Below are 17,674 nucleotides of genomic sequence, written 5' to 3'. Positions count from 1 at the left end.
GTCAATGTTAATGATGTTAATGTTAATGATGTTAATATCGATTAATGTTAATGATGTTAAAGTAAATGTTGTTAATGTTAATGTTAATGTTGATGATGTTAATCTAAATGTTAATGATGTTAATGTTAATGATGTTAATGATGTTAGTGATGTCAATGTTAACATAAAATTTAATGATGTTACTGTTAATTATGTGAATGTTAATGGTAATGATGTTAATGATGTTAATCTAAATGTTAATGATGTGAATGTTAATGATGTTAATGATGTTAGTGATGTTAATGTTAATTTTTATATTAATGTTAATGTTAACATAAATGTTAATAATGTTAATGATGTTAGTGATGTTAATGTTAACAAAATATAATGATGTTACTGTTAATGTTGTTAATGTTAATGATGTTAATGTAAATGTTAATGATGTTAGTGATGTTAATGTTAATGTTTATATTAATGTTAATGTTAACATAAATGTTAATGATGTTAATAATGTTAATGATGTTAATAATGTTAATGATGTTACTGTTAACACAGATATTAACAATGATAATGTTAATTATGTTAATGTTAACATAAAATTGAATGATGTTAATGTTAATTATGTTAATGTTAACATAAAATTGAATGATGTTAATGTTAATTATGTTAATGTTAACATAAAATTTAATGATGTTAATGTTAATGATGTTAATGTTAATTATGTTAAAGTTACTGATGTTAATGTTAATGTTAATGATGTTGAGGATGATTACGAATAGCCAGGAATATTTCTTAACGCAGTGTAAATTGTATGTACTGTGAAACATTTAAGAAGAAAACCCAGGATTCTGTTTATCCAGAGTTCACAATCACCCAGAGTTCACTAGATCAAGTGAAAAAAGCTCTAGAGTGAATTATTTTCACTAAAAAAGCCCAAAGTGTGTTATTCCTTACTCATCAGCTGTCTATTCTAGTAATATCATGTTACTGAAAAGTGTTTTAAGCTTTTTTTTAGAAATATAATCTGTCTACAGAACACTATTAGATTATTATAACTGGTTATGAATAAGCTGTGAAACTGATATGGGATGAAATAATTGCATGTCTCATAATTTAATCAGGAAAGTAGAACGAATGTAAATTCTAATGTAAATTATTTACATTTACATTATTTACTGTAGCGTGTCACCCAAATGAGGAGGAGGTTCCTTTCTGAGTCTGGTTCCTCTCATGGTTTCTTCCTCATATCCTCTCAGGGAGTTTTTACTTTGCCGCCGTCACCTCCGGCTTGCTCATTATGGATATATTATAAATTTTAAGTTTATATGTTTTAAAATTAATTTGAAACTGTAATTGTATATATCAATTTATTTATTTTTATGAATATTTTTTCTTCTTCTTATTATTATTATATATTTATTTATTTCTTTTCTCTCTCTTCTGTTTCCATACTTCTGTAAAGCTGCTTTGAGACAACGGGAATTGTTAAAAGCGCTATACAAATAAATTGAATTGAATTGAAATGAATTGAATTAAACTGAACTGAATTGAATTCGGCAGAGTGTAAAGAGCCGTTTTGATATTTTCTCAGTTTTACGTGCTTTTTCACTGCTTTAAAAGCCGCTGTCTTTTCTTGAGGCGTTCCACGGGAAGTCACAATACATCAACTCAGACGATTCTCGGATTCCTTCCAAACTCGACCGTCTTCACAAGAGCAGAAGATCGACAAGCTAACACCGACATCTTCCTACAGATCTTCTCAAGTGTCGCTCTGGTTGATTCTTGACTATCTGACAGAAGCAGTGTGCCTGTGTGTAAAGGAACAATAATGTACAAGTACATAGTGTTTCCATGGCAACGTGCTCTACACATTATGGGAAGGATTGGAGCTTCTCCCTGCAGAACACACCCGCAGCACTGCAGTGCCTCGTTATGAACAAAACTCTTCATCGTTTTTTTTTTACATGATAAGAGAAAAAAGTGAGAAAAGTAGGTCAGAATCTGTTCAGGAAAATAAAACACACACATTTTGTGTTTTATTTCTTGATTTTAAATTGATGGGTCAGAGCTAGAGAGCTTCCAGATGAGCAAAGCCTGGAAGCAGATTAGTAGTCATCACACCCTGACAAACAGCAACAGATGGAAGACTCCCAGTCTGTGGCTCTCTTCTGCCTCCTAGTGGTATTGTGCTAAAAATAAAGAAATAAAATAATAGTTTAGCCACCAAAACAAAATCCAAATTCAAAAGACTTATTAAAGCACACTAAGAGATAGACATATATAACCATTTATAAGAAAAGATGGCATTTTCAGAATATCTCATGTGTTGCTGGTAACAATGTACTGGATTCTTAATCCTGCTACAGTTCCTGATAAACTAGAAATTTGGTGAAAATAGCAAACAGAGTGTACTTATGATTTAAATCAATGAGCTATGTATTGTGAGCTCTGAACTATGCGTTGTAAGTTACAGACACTTCTCGTGTCTGTGTGTGTGTGTGTGTGTGTGTGTGTGTGTGTGTCCACTTTATTAAGAACACCTGTTCATTTTTTGCACTTATCCAATCAGCCAGTCATACAGCAGCAGCCCCATTCCATAAAATAACACAGATACAAGTGAAGAGCTTCAGTTAATAACATCAGAATAAAGAAAAAGTCAAGACTTCAATAATCGTGGATTACTGATGGATTACTATTCTGTATAAACTCTAGAGATTATTTTCTTATGTGTGAAAATCTCAGGAAATCAGCAGTTTCTGAAATATTCAAATCACCAATAACGCTGCAATGGTTAAAGGCACAGAGATCACATCTGTATCTTCATGATTTTATTATGCATTGTGCTATACCACTCTCTCTCTCTCTCTCTCTCTCTCTCTCTCACTATATATATATATATATATATATATATATATATATATATATATATATATATATATATATATATATATATATATATATATACGTGTGTGTGTGTGTGTGTGTGTGTGTATACATACATACAGTAGATAGAGTTATTATAGAGGAATCAAACTTATATACAGGAATGGCAATAAAAATTCCACTTCTTCTTTCTTTTACTTGGAGATTTAGATTTTTTAGATTTCCTTCGAAGGGACCAATTGAGTTGCAGATTGATCCTATTTCTCTAAGACTGCAGGAATAATAAACCTCTCAGACATGTGTGCTGAAGACTGAGTTTGGGTAATAAGCTACAAATAAGGCTACAAATAAGACATAATTAATTTAAAAAGTCAACTTTCTGACCTCATATGAAACAGGTGAACTGTCTTCATCAAAAAACCCTTCACCAGCCTGTTATTAAATCACGACTGATGAACAGACCGAATATTTAATTGCGATGTTCTAATCTTCTTCAAGTTTCTCCTTGAAAAGCTACATATTGAAGGCTGGATGTAATTCCAGGAATTTCTGCAGTTTACTCAGAATATTTGTGAAACTGTATTTGCTGTTTTCATCTCTCTCTAATCCTCATTTCACTTCGCCTGCTGTTGTGGCGTCACTCAGAACCATATTTATGGTGCCAAAGCTTGGGTTACAAAGCATGAGAAAACCACATTGCTAGCAATTTATGCAGAATAATAGGAGATATGTGTGATGAAGCTGTCTCTTCTTCTGCTGCAGGTATGGAGACATGGTGCCGAAGACAATAATGGGCAAGATATTTGGGTCCATCTGCTCCCTCAGTGGTGTGTTAGTGATCGCTTTGCCTGTGCCTGTCATCGTCTCAAACTTCAGTCGCATCTACCATCAGAGTCAGCGTGCAGAGAAACGCCGTGCTCAAAAGGTACACACATACACACACACACACACACACAAAATGACCCACTGGGGTCATCATCAGCAACCTCTTAAAGTAGCTATGATCCCCTGGAAAGTCTATTGTGAATTATTTCCATCACAATTCCAACACACACGTGTGGGCATACACAAGTACACACAACAACAAATTTGCAAATTCTTACCATATTTAGGAACAAATCATTTTCTGAAAAAAAAAATAAAATAATAATAATACAATTTTATATATTTTTTATTCTAATTCTATAATATTCTATAATTCTATAAAAATGAATTAGCATAAAAATGGTTACTTAAATTACATATAATTATAAACAATAAAATTAGATATTATTTTTTGTTTATATTAGGCAAATTGTATTCATTTGGCTCTTTTCAATCGTCTTTAGAGAACTTTCCTTCTACAGAATGCAAACAAAACATTCTGTTACAACATTTAAAATTAAATAAAAGCAGCAATTATTCCTAGTTTTATTCACATGGCAGTTAAAACCAAGTTGGCATCATTTACACTTTATATAAGTTATTAAGATTTATGAACTGAACAATAATTGGATTAACACCACATCATTTTAAACCTCTTTCGGTTCAAATGAGCATGAATTGGAATGAAACCTAAAACCACTGTTAACTGCAACAGAAGGTTAGCTGTTCTAACAACCTCTTTGTCTTTTTGATAGCAGGGGGATATAAAGTGTACGTCATAACCCAAACTGAAAAAAACTCGATTTTATATTACATTTTTTTATAGGTGTATGGCAGTAATGGGATTATGTAGCCCTATGAACACTGCTACTGAAGACTGTGTTAGCAAAAATGTTAATAAATATATGACCAAATTTGTTTTAGTCTTGAACCCCTGTTGTTTCCTTTTTAAATACGTATATACTGTAATACTACAGTAAATTATGTATATATATATATATATATATATATATATATATATATATATATATATATATATATATATATATATATAGCTGTCAAATGTACAGTTGTCATAAAGGTGTTATATAAGTGCCATAAAGCCCTATTAACACCATCTCTGATTAAGGTGTTACTGTGTATACAACTTTGTTTACATCTTGAACCTCTGTAGCTCCTTTTCAAATGTTTATGTACATTTATGACAGTTGTCATAATGTGTTAATGTAGGAGTCATATAGTCCCGTGATTATCATCTTTGATTAATGTGTTACCAAAAACTTAATAGACATAAGACTGAATCTCTGGAGTTCCTTTCTAAATATATATGTTGGTTTATGTTCATTGTCATAAAAGGCTCATTTAGGTGTCATATAGTACATCGAATACTGAGAGTCAGTTCTTTACCATAAACAAACTCTATTAACACCATAGACAACTTGGCTTCTTACATTTCAAACCCCTGCATATCCTTTCTAAATGTTCATGTACATTTATCATGGGACATTTTTCATAAATGCTTATGTCCATGTCATGAAGCTCTGTGATATCACTCTTTACCAAAATATTAATAACTTTTATTTCAGTGTAATATAGCCCTAAAACATCGTGACTAAGTTAAGTGTTATCACAAAATTTATTATCTTCATGAAATATTTGGCTATACATCTGGAGCCCCTGCAGTTTCTTTTTATGTAGGTCTATGATAGCTGTAATAAAGGGATTCTGGAGGTGTCATGTAGCCCACCTACAGTATGAATAAAGTATTACCAAAAAATGAATACATTCATAGACAACTTGTTTACACATTAAAAACCTCTGGGGTTCTTTTTTTATATTTATGTAGGTTTATGACTATTGCCATAAAGGGTTTATGTAGGTGTTATGTAACCTATGAACACTGCCCTAAGTGTAAAGTGTTACCAAAACCTTTTTTATTGGTTTTATAAACTACACGGCTTTATGTCTTCAACCTCTGTTCTTCCTTTCTAAATGTTTAAGTAGGTTTATGTCAGTTGTTATAAAGTGCTTATGTCATCTAGCCCTAGGAACATCATTCTTAATGCTACCAAAAACATTAATAAGTTCATGTACAGTTTGAATTTATGTCTTGATTCTCTACAGTTCCTTTCTCAATTTTTATGTAGGCGTATAACATAAACGGCTTATGTACTTGTAATGAAGCCCTATAACACTGCCCCTGAATGAAGTTTAACCAAAAAATGGAATATGTTTATGTAAATCATGAAAGCCTGAGTTTCCTTTGTAAATATTTATGAAGGTCTATGGCAGTTGCTATAAAGTGCTTATGTAGGTACACCTGGAAATGTTAATAAAAACAATTTGGCTAATGAACGTGCTATTAGAAGCAGGGACCTACATGACTGCGGCTCGTGCTTGTGTTTCAAGTCTCTACAACATTAAACCCTCAAACAACATGCATAGAATTTTTATACAGTGTGAGTCTCAGAAAGCTGATCAAAAAGTTCAACAGAGAAAAAAAGCAGACGGCTCGAGAGAGTGACAGATGAGAGAGTTTGTGAAAAGTGGAGAGAGTAGACAGCTCTACGGGAGAATAGACATGTCGAGGAAGGAGCAGGAGTGTGCAGGAAGTGCCTCTCCTCTGGGGGGTGATCAGTATGCAGAGCTGCAGCAGAATACACAATCACGTTCCACCTGCATGTCCTGCTGCCCTTCACTTGCCTGTGTGAGTCCAGCTAAGCCACAAGAGACACACAGGCCGATATCTTTATCCCTACACACACACAGATTTATGCACACTCACGTACACAGAGAGACAAATGAGCTCTAAAACAACAATCTGTTTTTACTGTTAAGCACAGAGAGACAGAGAGAGACAGAGATGAGAGAGAGAGGGAGAAAGCGACAGAGAGAGAAGGACGAAGGGAAATTAAATGGTCCTTGTGATGAACATTCCACCGTTTATACCTCACCTAGACATATTTCGAATGTCACATACACTTACACAAACAAACACTCAGGTGACATATGAGGATAGAGTGTTAGGCTAAAATGCTCGCACGTATGTGTTTGTCCGAACAGAAAACCAGGCTTGCTAGAATTCGTGCCACGAAGAGCTGGGGTGCTAACGCTTATTTGCAGTACAAACGCAATGGGCTGCTGGTCGACGTCGAGGAGGAGGTAACCGTGGAAACCGCGGGAGCCATGCTGTGCCATGAGAGGCTGGTGCTGGTGCTGGTGCATGCACAACTTTTACCTCTCCACCATGGGGCCAGAGCTGCCTTCATTCAAAAGCTTTCCATCATGGCATCTGTCTAACATCCCTCTTTCTCTCTCTCTCTCTCTCTGTCCTTTTATCTCTCATTCACTCTAACATTATTTCTTTTTCCCTTCTGCTGTCTCATTTCTTCATCCTCGTGATATTTTTGCACTTTATTTGGTTCTCACATCGTCACTTGAAGACACGAAGATGACAGTACTTCTTTCTGGGAAGCATCACTCATTTACCATGACCTATCTTTTTACCTTCTCCTCCATTCTTCTCCATCTCATCTCGAGCCAGTTGCACCTACGCCTACTTACCTGTTTGTGCTCCATTCATCTTTTAACAAGCATTTTTCTTCCACGGCTGCCTGAACAGGCCTGTGTTTACTCTTCTTCCTCATGACATCATGTGAATGAATCTTGGATTTCCATCCCATGGAGGAATGAGAATGTCTGAGCTGCATGTCGTTGAATTGCCAGCATCTAACAGTGTGAGGGGGGTGAGATGGGGCCAGTGTGACTCAGAGGCCATGGGGAGTGTTGACTGGGTGTTTGAGCGGATGTTTGCTCACACAGTAAACACTCCAGCTGTGGTCTTTGGACTGCATCGTGTATTGTCCTGCCTTGATGAACCCGGACGGTTTGAAATGGGGACGCATGAGGTTTAAATGCAGTAGACACTTGACTTTAAATGGACATCATCAAGCACATTTCCACTGCAGGAAACATTTTGTGGAGCTCAGAAACATTTAAAGTTGATTTTAGTTACTGAGTTATAAGTTCCAGGTTCCTTTTTAGTTTTTTTTAGGGTGTTTTTTGGACTACATGGAGCTTGCAATACTGAACATTGCTTCTTGGTCAAATGTTTCTCAGCTTCTCAAGATCACTGAGCATTTCATCAACCACAATAACTCAGTTCACGACATTTCTGCTTTTGCTGTACCAAATGTGGCGAAAACATAGACATTTTTTTCATAGACAATTTAAGATGACTTTAATGTAATAAATCAATAAAAAAAAACAAAGTTTAAGTGTTTCTGTGTATTTGCTGTCATGTAATGTAAACAGAAAAGTAAACCAAATGAACTGTCCAATATTGTGGAAAAGCAATCGTCTTCACTGTTCAACAGAAAAGAGACTCACAGCTCAAATCCATGATGCCACAGCCCTCCTTGGCTAAGAATCATGAGAGAAAATGTGGACCTGCTGCCTGGATGGAAGGAATGACATACTTAAAGACCTACTCTCTATGACCTGCCAATCACAGTGACATCTGCCTACCATAGGCTTCTGTATGATTATGTATGCCTAAGAGGGCAGATTGCACTTTCTCTCCAAGTGTGATATCATGAGCAGCAGGTTAAAAACATGCAGTTATTTGGCTTTGTCTGGAGGAAACACGCGTTAGCCTTTACCCTGACTGGTTGTTAGCTGTCTTAGCTGTCTTGTGGCTGGGAATATAAACAATAGCTGACCACATTGGGGAGAAGAAATAGTTAAAAGGAATTCTGAAATGTTTTGGAAACATGCCCGTACTCATTCCCGGAGCTGGCACAGTATACACTAATGTCTTCTAGAACAATCTTGAACAAGAACCCCACAGTGATTCAGATTCAGGTTGTTGCTCTTTATGGTATTACTTAGAAATATAATCAGAAATATAATAATAATATCAATGAAGATTTTAGGCAAAGTACTATTTCAAGCTCAAGACTGTTTACCAAAAATGGCCTGCCACTTGACCCCACATATATTCATCATTATTTTACTATATCTGTGGTGGTGTGGGAAAATCCATTAGATGTCTCTGTGGATAAATTCAGGAAAGCATCCATAAGATGAACAAAATTTCAGTACTTCTACAAGTAATATACTTAAATAAAACTGAATTCAACAGAACTGTTATTTCCCACATTGAGGTTAGCATGAACAGATATCAGCGGAGTGACGAGATGATGCCATTTTACCTCAGGTGATGAGACAGAGACTTCTGTGGATGATACTGATCTTCAAACCAAGAACTCAATTCCAATTAAATTTTTTTTTTTAAACTTGGCAGCAGTAATGTTTTTCAATATGCATTTAATAGCTGTGTCCCAAATGGCTTACATACACACTATACACTTATGCAATGTAAGCTTTAGTGTCCAGTGTATTAATGTTAGAAGGGTCGCATCATTTCAAATGGAACACTGACGTTTTTTATTAAACAGTTTTTAAAGTTGTTTCCCAGTCGACAGTAAAAGACATCAATGGAACACTGCTAGATTTAGCAGAATGCTGTACATTTTTAAAATGTCGGCTAAGTCAAAAGACATTTGTAAGATGTTCTCATCAAGAGTATGCATCCAGTATGTATCATGTAGTACGTAGCATGCAGCTCCGCTCCTTTTCCCACATGCCGCGATTGTGGGCCGCGAGTGATTTTTTCAGCTGAATAAGTGCATCATTCAAGTGCTTGCATTTCTCCTTGTTGGAATTGTCAGTACTGACACTACTGACACTATTTATACTACAAAATGGCATAGACTAGTGTTTGAGTATGTGATTTGGGACACGACTCATTTTAACGGTAGGAGAGGCAACTTTCAATGGAATTAGAAGGAAATCTTTAAGCCAGTTGTTTGTAAATGAGAAAAAAAAATTAACCAGGTGAAAGGTTTTCCTTGGCTGCCACACAATAATCACAGAAATGTTCTCTGGATCTTGCTTAATCTTAATCACGGGCTATCGAAAAAAGTTTTTTGATTTTTTGTTTGTTCAATCAGCAATGTTCAGTGTTACAAGCTTCAAACCAATCATTCTGACCATATCTGGAGCAGGATCCAAAATAGGTTCAGGAACTTTGACCCAGGATCTAAAATGAGGGCTGGTTTCTCTGGTGGAAGTTTTATTAAGTTCTTGTCAAGGTTCCTGTAGTGGAAACAAGCTCATATGGGAGTCCTAGATTTGCAGAACAAGCCAAGTTCTCAAATGTATCCATGGCTATATTGGTGTGGCTAAATTAATCCTTTCTGCACATTCTGGTCTTTTAGACACACACACACACACACACTCACACACACACACAAACCTTAGTCGTCTGCTGCCTTTAAACTGAGAGGCATCTGTCACAGTGCTAACCCGGAGAGAATGAGACATGCACAGTGGCACTCAGACTAATGTTGTCACAACGATTCAAAAAGTTGCTGGAGCGTTGTGAGAGCTCTTGGCCTTACTGTTCCCATGTTCTTGTCTTTTCTCTCTCTTTTCCTCTGTCATTGAGTGGACCGATTGCTTGATGACCTGTCAAATTGTTTTGTTTCTCCCATAAGGCATCAAAGGAGGCCGGGAAGGCGCTTGTTTGCAAAACTAATCCTACGTTTGAGACTCAGCATCACCATCTCCTACACTGTCTGGAAAAGACTACGGTAAGAGTTTTTTTTTCTTTCTTTCTTTCGATTTTTAAATTAATGGAAGCACCGATGCTGCAACATTTTTTAATAACAATGGCCAATAGAAATTAAGTTAAGGTCATAAAAAGACATGTGTAAGGTGTTCTCTTAGTTAAGTGGATAGCACAGCGGAGTTGAATCCTTGATTCTGATTGGTCAGAAGTCACTGAGTCATTTGGCATTTCCACCAAACCATTTTATGCCATATCCAGAGTCGAGACTTACATTTATGCTTACATTTATCAGAGACTTACATTTATCCCATTTATACAGCTGAGCAATTGAGGGATAAGGGCCCTGGGATTCAAACTTACAACAGTGGTCCGACACCACTGAGCTACCATTGCACTGGCGGATATGGGGTAGATACGAACCGGCGGTGATGCAGATGCCGTATATACATTATGTAATCTTTGTTGTAGTGCTAATGAATTCACAGGGACTTGCATGGTGGAAGCTTTACATAATTTAGATCTAAAATGAAACAGAAATGTTGCACAACAGCAGCTAATTTTTTCATGGATGCTCCACAACTGGATAAAAAAAACTATTGGTGGTAAGATTAACTCTGTTTCATGCTAGGCTGCATAGCACCATCCAATTGGTGACTAGTTTCCTATCTCAGTACACCCGGTTGTGTTTAATTCCTTATATAACCAATAATAATGCAGAAGCAGAACCAAGCTGAAATACAGTAGAATCCATAAAAACAAACATTTATGATTTTTTTAAAGCTCCTGGTTATACAATCACACTTGTGCAGTTATAGAAAGGTTTCATCCTCATATCGTCTCAGGGAGTTAGGGAAAAATTTAAATGACAAATTTTATATTCCTGTAAAGCTGCTTTCTGACTATTTCACTGTTAAAAGTGCTATACAAATAAAACTGAATTGAATTAATATGATTTGGTGATGAGTGGGGGGGGGTGTTTACGGTGGCTTAGTGGTTAGCATGTTCGCCTCACACCTCCAGGGTTGGGGGTTCGATTCCCACCTCCACCTTGTGTGTGTGGAGTTTGCATGTTCTCAAGGCATGCATACTGTAGGTATACGAGGTAGTTCGGATAAGCGGTAGAAAATGATTGAGTGAGTGAGTGAGTGGTGATGAGTGGACAAGCCAAATGTTCCGCATTTCTAGTCCCTCGCTTGTTCTGCTATTATTCTTATTGGATCAATGCCTGAATATCACAAAATTTCACAAAGGTTATTTACAAAGTATATGTATTTTTCCATCAAGCCTATGCCAAGCTCTTAGCAGAGCATCTCCATGTACAGTATTTCTACATTTCTTGTAATTATTCAACTTGTTCTCACTATATATGATTTCTCTGAAGAAACAGAGATGTTTCTATAAATAGCATCAGAAACCCTTGTGGTTCTCATTAATAAACCACAGTGCATGAGCGTGTTTGTTTTAGTGTGCTCTTCGCTCTGCGGCAGTAAACGAACACTCGTCTCGAGAGACCTTGTTAGCAGGTAGTGGCGAGAAAAAGACACTTAGGTTCTAACCCCTGTCAGCCGAACCCGTTGCTTACACAGTGTCTATACAGGCCGTGACCCACTGGTCCCTATGTAGGCCACTGCTCGAGACACCGAAATGGAAAATTCCTCTGTCCGGCCAACGCATTGAAGAGCGATTTGGGTCGCAGCCAAAGTCGCAGTTCATCAGAGCTCAGGGACATTCTGTGATCTCCATTTAGGCCGGGTCAGATTACTGTCATGCCTGCTTGATGTTTCTTTTACAGATGAGGTTTGTTTTTGTCAGGGGAAGATTTGCACTTGGTTCCATAGCTGCTCTGAGTAGTTTGTACATTGTACATTTATTCAGTGAAGATGAAACATTTTCCTCACACTGCATCAGCTGTGTTTGGGCTTTTGTTTGTGGGGAAGGCCACCTTGCAGCTACTCAAACACAAATGTGAACTTGTATGATGTTTAAATGGTATCATTTATCAGAACTGTCTTGATAGATCTGTGATATAAGCAATGTTTTAAAAAAATGACCTGAAATGCTCTTTATTCGTAAAAAAAAATAGATACCAGTTAGATCACAGAATACCAGTTAATACACAGCCGAGATTGTTCAGCTTGATCAGTATGTTTTTTAAGCTCATTGGCAACACGGACCTACCTTTATCTTTGTTGGGGTCACGCTGGATTTGTTTAGATTTCAAAACCTCTATATAGCTAGCTTCTTGGATAGTTCTTATTCGGGGTTATAACATGAGAAAAGCTCATAATACCAGATATCTTGGTGTACAAATGGCTTGAATGGATGCAGGTTTTTATTCCAACCAAGCATGAGCTACACCTGAGACTGTAAAGCAGTTCAATCAAATCAAATCAAAGCACTGATTTTTTAACTGTGAAAGCGCACCATGGAAGCACATGTCTATCAACGGCGCTCTTCTTCATACCTCAATGACCAACCTTCATTGAACAGAGGCCTTAACCTTCATCAATCGTGAATCGTGTACTTTCAGTAGCATCCAAAACGAGTCTGGATCAATCTGTGAACTTGCACACGTGTGTCTACACTCACTGAGTGGGATTAGATAATGACATGAAGTCCGACGGCACTGAAAGCACTACACAACACTAGTCATGAGAGGGTGTGAATGGGATTTTTTAAAATGTAACATTCTATTAAATGAAAGCAAAAAAAACCCCATAGACTTACACAATGTGGAATTGGCTCCATGTAACCCATGTAGTATATGTTGGTTTCGTATTTACAGACTTCATTTCTTTCTTAATGATTTTTCCTCCAGCTCAACCAATCAATGGCAACTTTTTTAAATAATCTCTGTGATCACTATCCCAAGATTGGCTGTTTTGGGTCGTATGTGTAAAAAGAAATAGAGTTTTGTTTTCACTCTGTTCTTTTTCTCTCTCTTTCAGAATCACGAGTTTGTAGATGAGAATACGTACGAGACAAGTTGCATGGAAGTGTCCATGGTGAAGCCGTCCACCTCGCGCTCCTCCTCCCTGTCGTCCTCTCCTCATGGTCTGACCTGTTGTTCCCGCCGCAACAAGCGCAAAAGCTTCAACGTGCCCAACTCCAACATGACTGGATGCCGCCGGGACAGCGTGCAGGAGCTCAGCACCATCCAGATTAGAGAGAGGCCAATCAGCAACAGGTACAAACACACAAGCTGTCATTTTTGCGCGTTATCCCAACCGACATGATGTTAATGATGAGCGTGTCAGTTGTGACCTCACATCAGATGATGAGTCTGTTCAGTTTTCAGAGAGTTTAGAATGCAATAGATAGATGGAGGTTATTTCCAGTCTCCTAATGGCATGAATACGTTTATGAATAAATATTAGAATGTTTATAAAAGACCTTACTGCTGTGTAAAAGCATGTATGAGCTGATCCACCAGTTTGACCAGATGTATATTGGCAACTGGTAGCTGATCAGACCAAGCTGTATTTGTTAGCAGGAATAATACAATTACCAATTAACAAATTACAATGAACAATTCTCTCAATTCTATTTTATTTATTTATTTATTTATTTATTCATTTTTCCGGGAATTGGCTGAGAACTGAGTACTGATTTAGGATGAAGCTAAAGACCACTTGTCAGAAACAGTAATGCTACATTGAAATGCCTTAAACGCTCATTCCGTGCCTCGGTGCAACCATAGTGATAGTAGTGTAAGAGTTAACGTGCTTACAGCTTGCAGTATATTTTAAAACATATTGGGAATGCTAATCACCTTAATCTTCATTTTTTCCCACTAATTAATCAACATATTTTTATCTTTATATTTTTTTGTTATCTTTTATGTTATCTTTATTAGTAACAGCTAGCTAGCAATGTTCTGGGTACTACATAAAAGTCAATACTCAATTTAATTTTTATGATTTTTTTTGAAAACTGTAGAAATAAAAACCATTAGGCATCTGCATATGTTCTAAAAAAAATAACTACACATCTGGTTGATTCAGATGAAATGAATGATTGACATGACACATGGAGCCTTGCATTCACCCTCATGATCTGAGCACAACATAACACACACATGTCATTCTTAGCAACACCAGTGGAAGTCCAAAGAGGAAAATACTTTAGGCAATTCGGGGTGATAACTCAGAGGCAGTGGTGGCTCAACTGGTTAAGGCTCTGGGTTGTTGATCGGAGGATCAAGGTTCAAGGCCCAGCACAGTCAAGCTGCCACTGCTGGGCCCTTGAGCAAGGCCCTCAACTATCTCTCTGCTCCAGGGGCGCTGTATCAAAGCTGCCCCTGCACTCTGACCCCAACCTCCTCAGTTGGGGTATGTGAAGAAAAGAATGCTTTTTACAGTAACTCCATCACTGATTATTTTCCTATAACTGTATGTCACACTGTGAGTTTTGTTCCTCACTTAAGCGAAGGATATTAACATCACAGAAAAATACCTGGTTCAGATAATGAACTTCTGCCTCATACACTTTCATTCAATTTGGACACAGTGTCAGATTATGGTGATTTCCACAGTCTGGCATACACCAGCAATGCTATTAGCATTAGCATTTTGCCTTGTGTGTGTGTGTGGTATTTAGGAGTGTGTGGTATTTAGGAGTGGGAGCAGTGTTTCCATGTTGAGTCATGCTGCTGGAATCCAGTGCAGCTCCAGCTGTATCACCCACTAACTAACTCGTCTGTGTGGTCCAACTGACAGCTGGGAGAATCCCTATCTCTCTCACTCTTTCTTTCTCTCCCTTTCTGTATCTCTCTTTCCCTCTCCCTGACTTTCTCTCACTTATCATATCACAGTGATTTAATTAATCATTAAAATATTTTTACTATGAACATAAAGCAATTACAGCTTTTGTTTGATGTGCTAACCTTTCCACATATGTATAAAAAAAATTCTATACATACAGAAAAAGTTCCAGAAACAGAACACTTAATGAAAGACCTTAAAAAAAACTTGAATTTGAAAACTTGATAATAAATATGCAAATTAAATTTGCGTCCTGGATCCTTATAGGCTCTTTTATTTTATGATGCAATAAGATTAAAAAATTCAATAGAAACAGAAAAAGGTCCAGAAAGAGGAACCTTAATCAGGGATCTTTAAAAAAAAAAAAATTGATGAATATGCAAATTGAATTTGCATACTGGTTCCTTATAGGCTGTTCTATTTTATGATGCGATAAGACTAAGTCTTTCTGAATTTCTGTCTGTTTCCCTATGCAGCCGTTCCAGTCTGAATGCCAAGTTCGATGAGAGGGTGGCGTTGAACTCGGACCAGATGCCCTACATCACGGCGGCGGTCATCAGCATGCCGACTCCGCCAGTTACCACACCAGAGGGCGGAGACTCGGCCAGTTCGCCCGATTTCTTGCAGAGCAACATTGTCCGCATATCAGCTCTATAGACCTACATTAAGAGGAATCAACCTGGTGTTTATTATTTTTCCCTCTTTCATTCAGCGAACGGACGCTGGAGGAGCAGGGGATTGAAAGGGTGAGAGAAAGAGAGAGTGAGAGAGTGAGAGAGAGCACCCTCTCTCATAGGAGGACCAATGAGATGAGACTAATGAGAACGAAGTCATGATCAGAAACCTTTATTTTAGCTCTTCTTCTTTGTGCTTGGACACTAGAGCCGCCTGGGCCCACAATGCCGGGTACTAGGGCTTTCCAGTCTTTTCCCAACAGATTTATGAGGGACCATAAACAATGACCATAATTCCCATGCTTGTTACAATTTTTTGGAGTATTGTGTGTCTTTATATTTCTAGTCTTAAACTTGCTAGTGCAGAGAATGAGGTGGATGCAACATAAATTCAGTGCATATTGGGGGAGGTTTTTTTGGGTGTTCATTAGCTATTGGGTGTCTTTCTAGGGTCTTAGTTTTACTCTAGGATATTTACCGTGCTTTTAGAGCGATCTACTAGAACAGAGCTCCTTTTGATATTTGACACTACATGAAAAATTGAGGTTTTTAAGGTTGTGTGGATGTGTGTTCAATCGTGTGAGTGTGAGTGCGTTTAAGGCTAACCTTTTTTGCATGTTCTGCATTTGTGAGTCTGTGTCCTTTCAAGTTTGGCATGAGCAATAAGGGGTTTTTTTTCCCTCTGATGTGCGTGTATTTTATTTCTTAACACTTCTTCTTTCCTCTTTATCTCTTTACTTTAAACATCTTTTAAAATTCCTCTCTCGAGACCTGGTTTTAAAGTGTTTAACTGATCGCTGATCATGTATTCCAAAAAAAAAATAAATAAATAAATAAAATAAATAACCATTTAAAAAAAAATCAGGGAACAGCAGTGTGGCTCATACAGTAAGAGAATCACTGGACAGTTTAATGCTTCTTTGAAGCCACACGTGACATTCCCTCGTCCCTTTTATAGGAATTTTTTTTCCTTCTTACCGTCGAGTTCTGAATGTACTGTGAATGTTTTTTTCTTTCAGTGTCCCAGTGCATGATGTTCTAAAAAATATGGGATATGGACCAACAAGGCGACTGTCCCCTGATGTGTCTTTTATGTTGGATTGTCTTTTGTCCTTTTGTTGCTCTCAGTGTACGTCTGAATGAAGCATCCGTGCAGCGAATTCAACCTCCATCCAAAACCCAGTGCTAATTAAACAAGGACTTAGCCATAACATGAGCCCTGAAAAAAAGACACGTTGTGACAAATTCGTGCCCAATAATAGGACAGCGTTCTACATCGTGGGCTTCTCACCAGATTATTTTATCAGCGCTATAATCATTAGAAGCACTCCTACACGCTGTCGAATATCAAAGGGAATGTACGAATAAAGGCTGCTCTGAGTCAGAGAAATGTATTAGTCATGTCTCCACGCACCGTCTCGAATTAGCAAGCCATTTGCATATAATATGGAGAGATTATTTTATTCACGTTTATGCACTTTTTCTCTAAGAGCGTGTAAAGGAGTCATTAAAAATAGCCTAATCCATACAAACACACACCATCATCAGCACTTACTCACTTCCATTACTGCTTGACCATGTGACTTATGCAACAAGGTTCTTTTTTTTGTAAAGACACTTTGTATTAAATCAGATATGGACTCGGGGGAGGGGGGAGGGTTGGTAGAATCACAAAAATACATATTTTTTAAAAATCTGATGGTGTCAATTATAAATTCTAAATGTTATTTCAGTTGTACAAAAGAGAGTTTAAGAAAAAAAAAAAAAAAGGGAAAAAATAATTATGAGAGACTTACTAGTGCACCTGTGTTGTAAATTTGTTCTTTGGTGTAGTAAATATATATTTATCTGAGTTCCTCATTTTATCGTCTTCTTTC

The 17,674-nt window shown here is 37.1% G+C and overlaps 1 protein-coding gene across 2 annotated transcripts in view; it reads left to right on the top strand.

The window, feature by feature from the left end:
- kcnd2 (potassium voltage-gated channel, Shal-related subfamily, member 2) overlaps positions 1-17,467 on the top strand; it is a 154,127-nt gene extending 136,660 nt beyond the window's left edge. The window contains exons 2-7 of one of the 2 annotated variants that reach the window (XM_060890086.1): positions 3,625-3,787; positions 6,790-6,876; positions 6,928-6,933; positions 10,287-10,382; positions 13,309-13,547; positions 15,600-17,467. In XM_060890086.1, coding sequence (XP_060746069.1) covers positions 3,625-3,787; positions 6,790-6,876; positions 6,928-6,933; positions 10,287-10,382; positions 13,309-13,547; positions 15,600-15,780 — 772 coding nt within the window. In that variant the 3' untranslated portion in view covers positions 15,781-17,467. The remainder of the gene's footprint in view (positions 1-3,624; positions 3,788-6,789; positions 6,877-6,927; positions 6,934-10,286; positions 10,383-13,308; positions 13,548-15,599) is intronic. The other variant, XM_060890085.1, reaches the window with a different exon arrangement.
- Positions 17,468-17,674: the final 207 nt, after the last annotated feature.

The sequence above is a fragment of the Tachysurus vachellii genome, chromosome 16, assembly GCF_030014155.1.
Source record: "Tachysurus vachellii isolate PV-2020 chromosome 16, HZAU_Pvac_v1, whole genome shotgun sequence".
NCBI classification, from domain to species: Eukaryota; Metazoa; Chordata; class Actinopteri; order Siluriformes; family Bagridae; genus Tachysurus; species Tachysurus vachellii.
The sequence above is the reverse complement of the archived record's forward strand: the minus strand, read 5'-3'. Positions and strand labels throughout refer to the sequence as shown.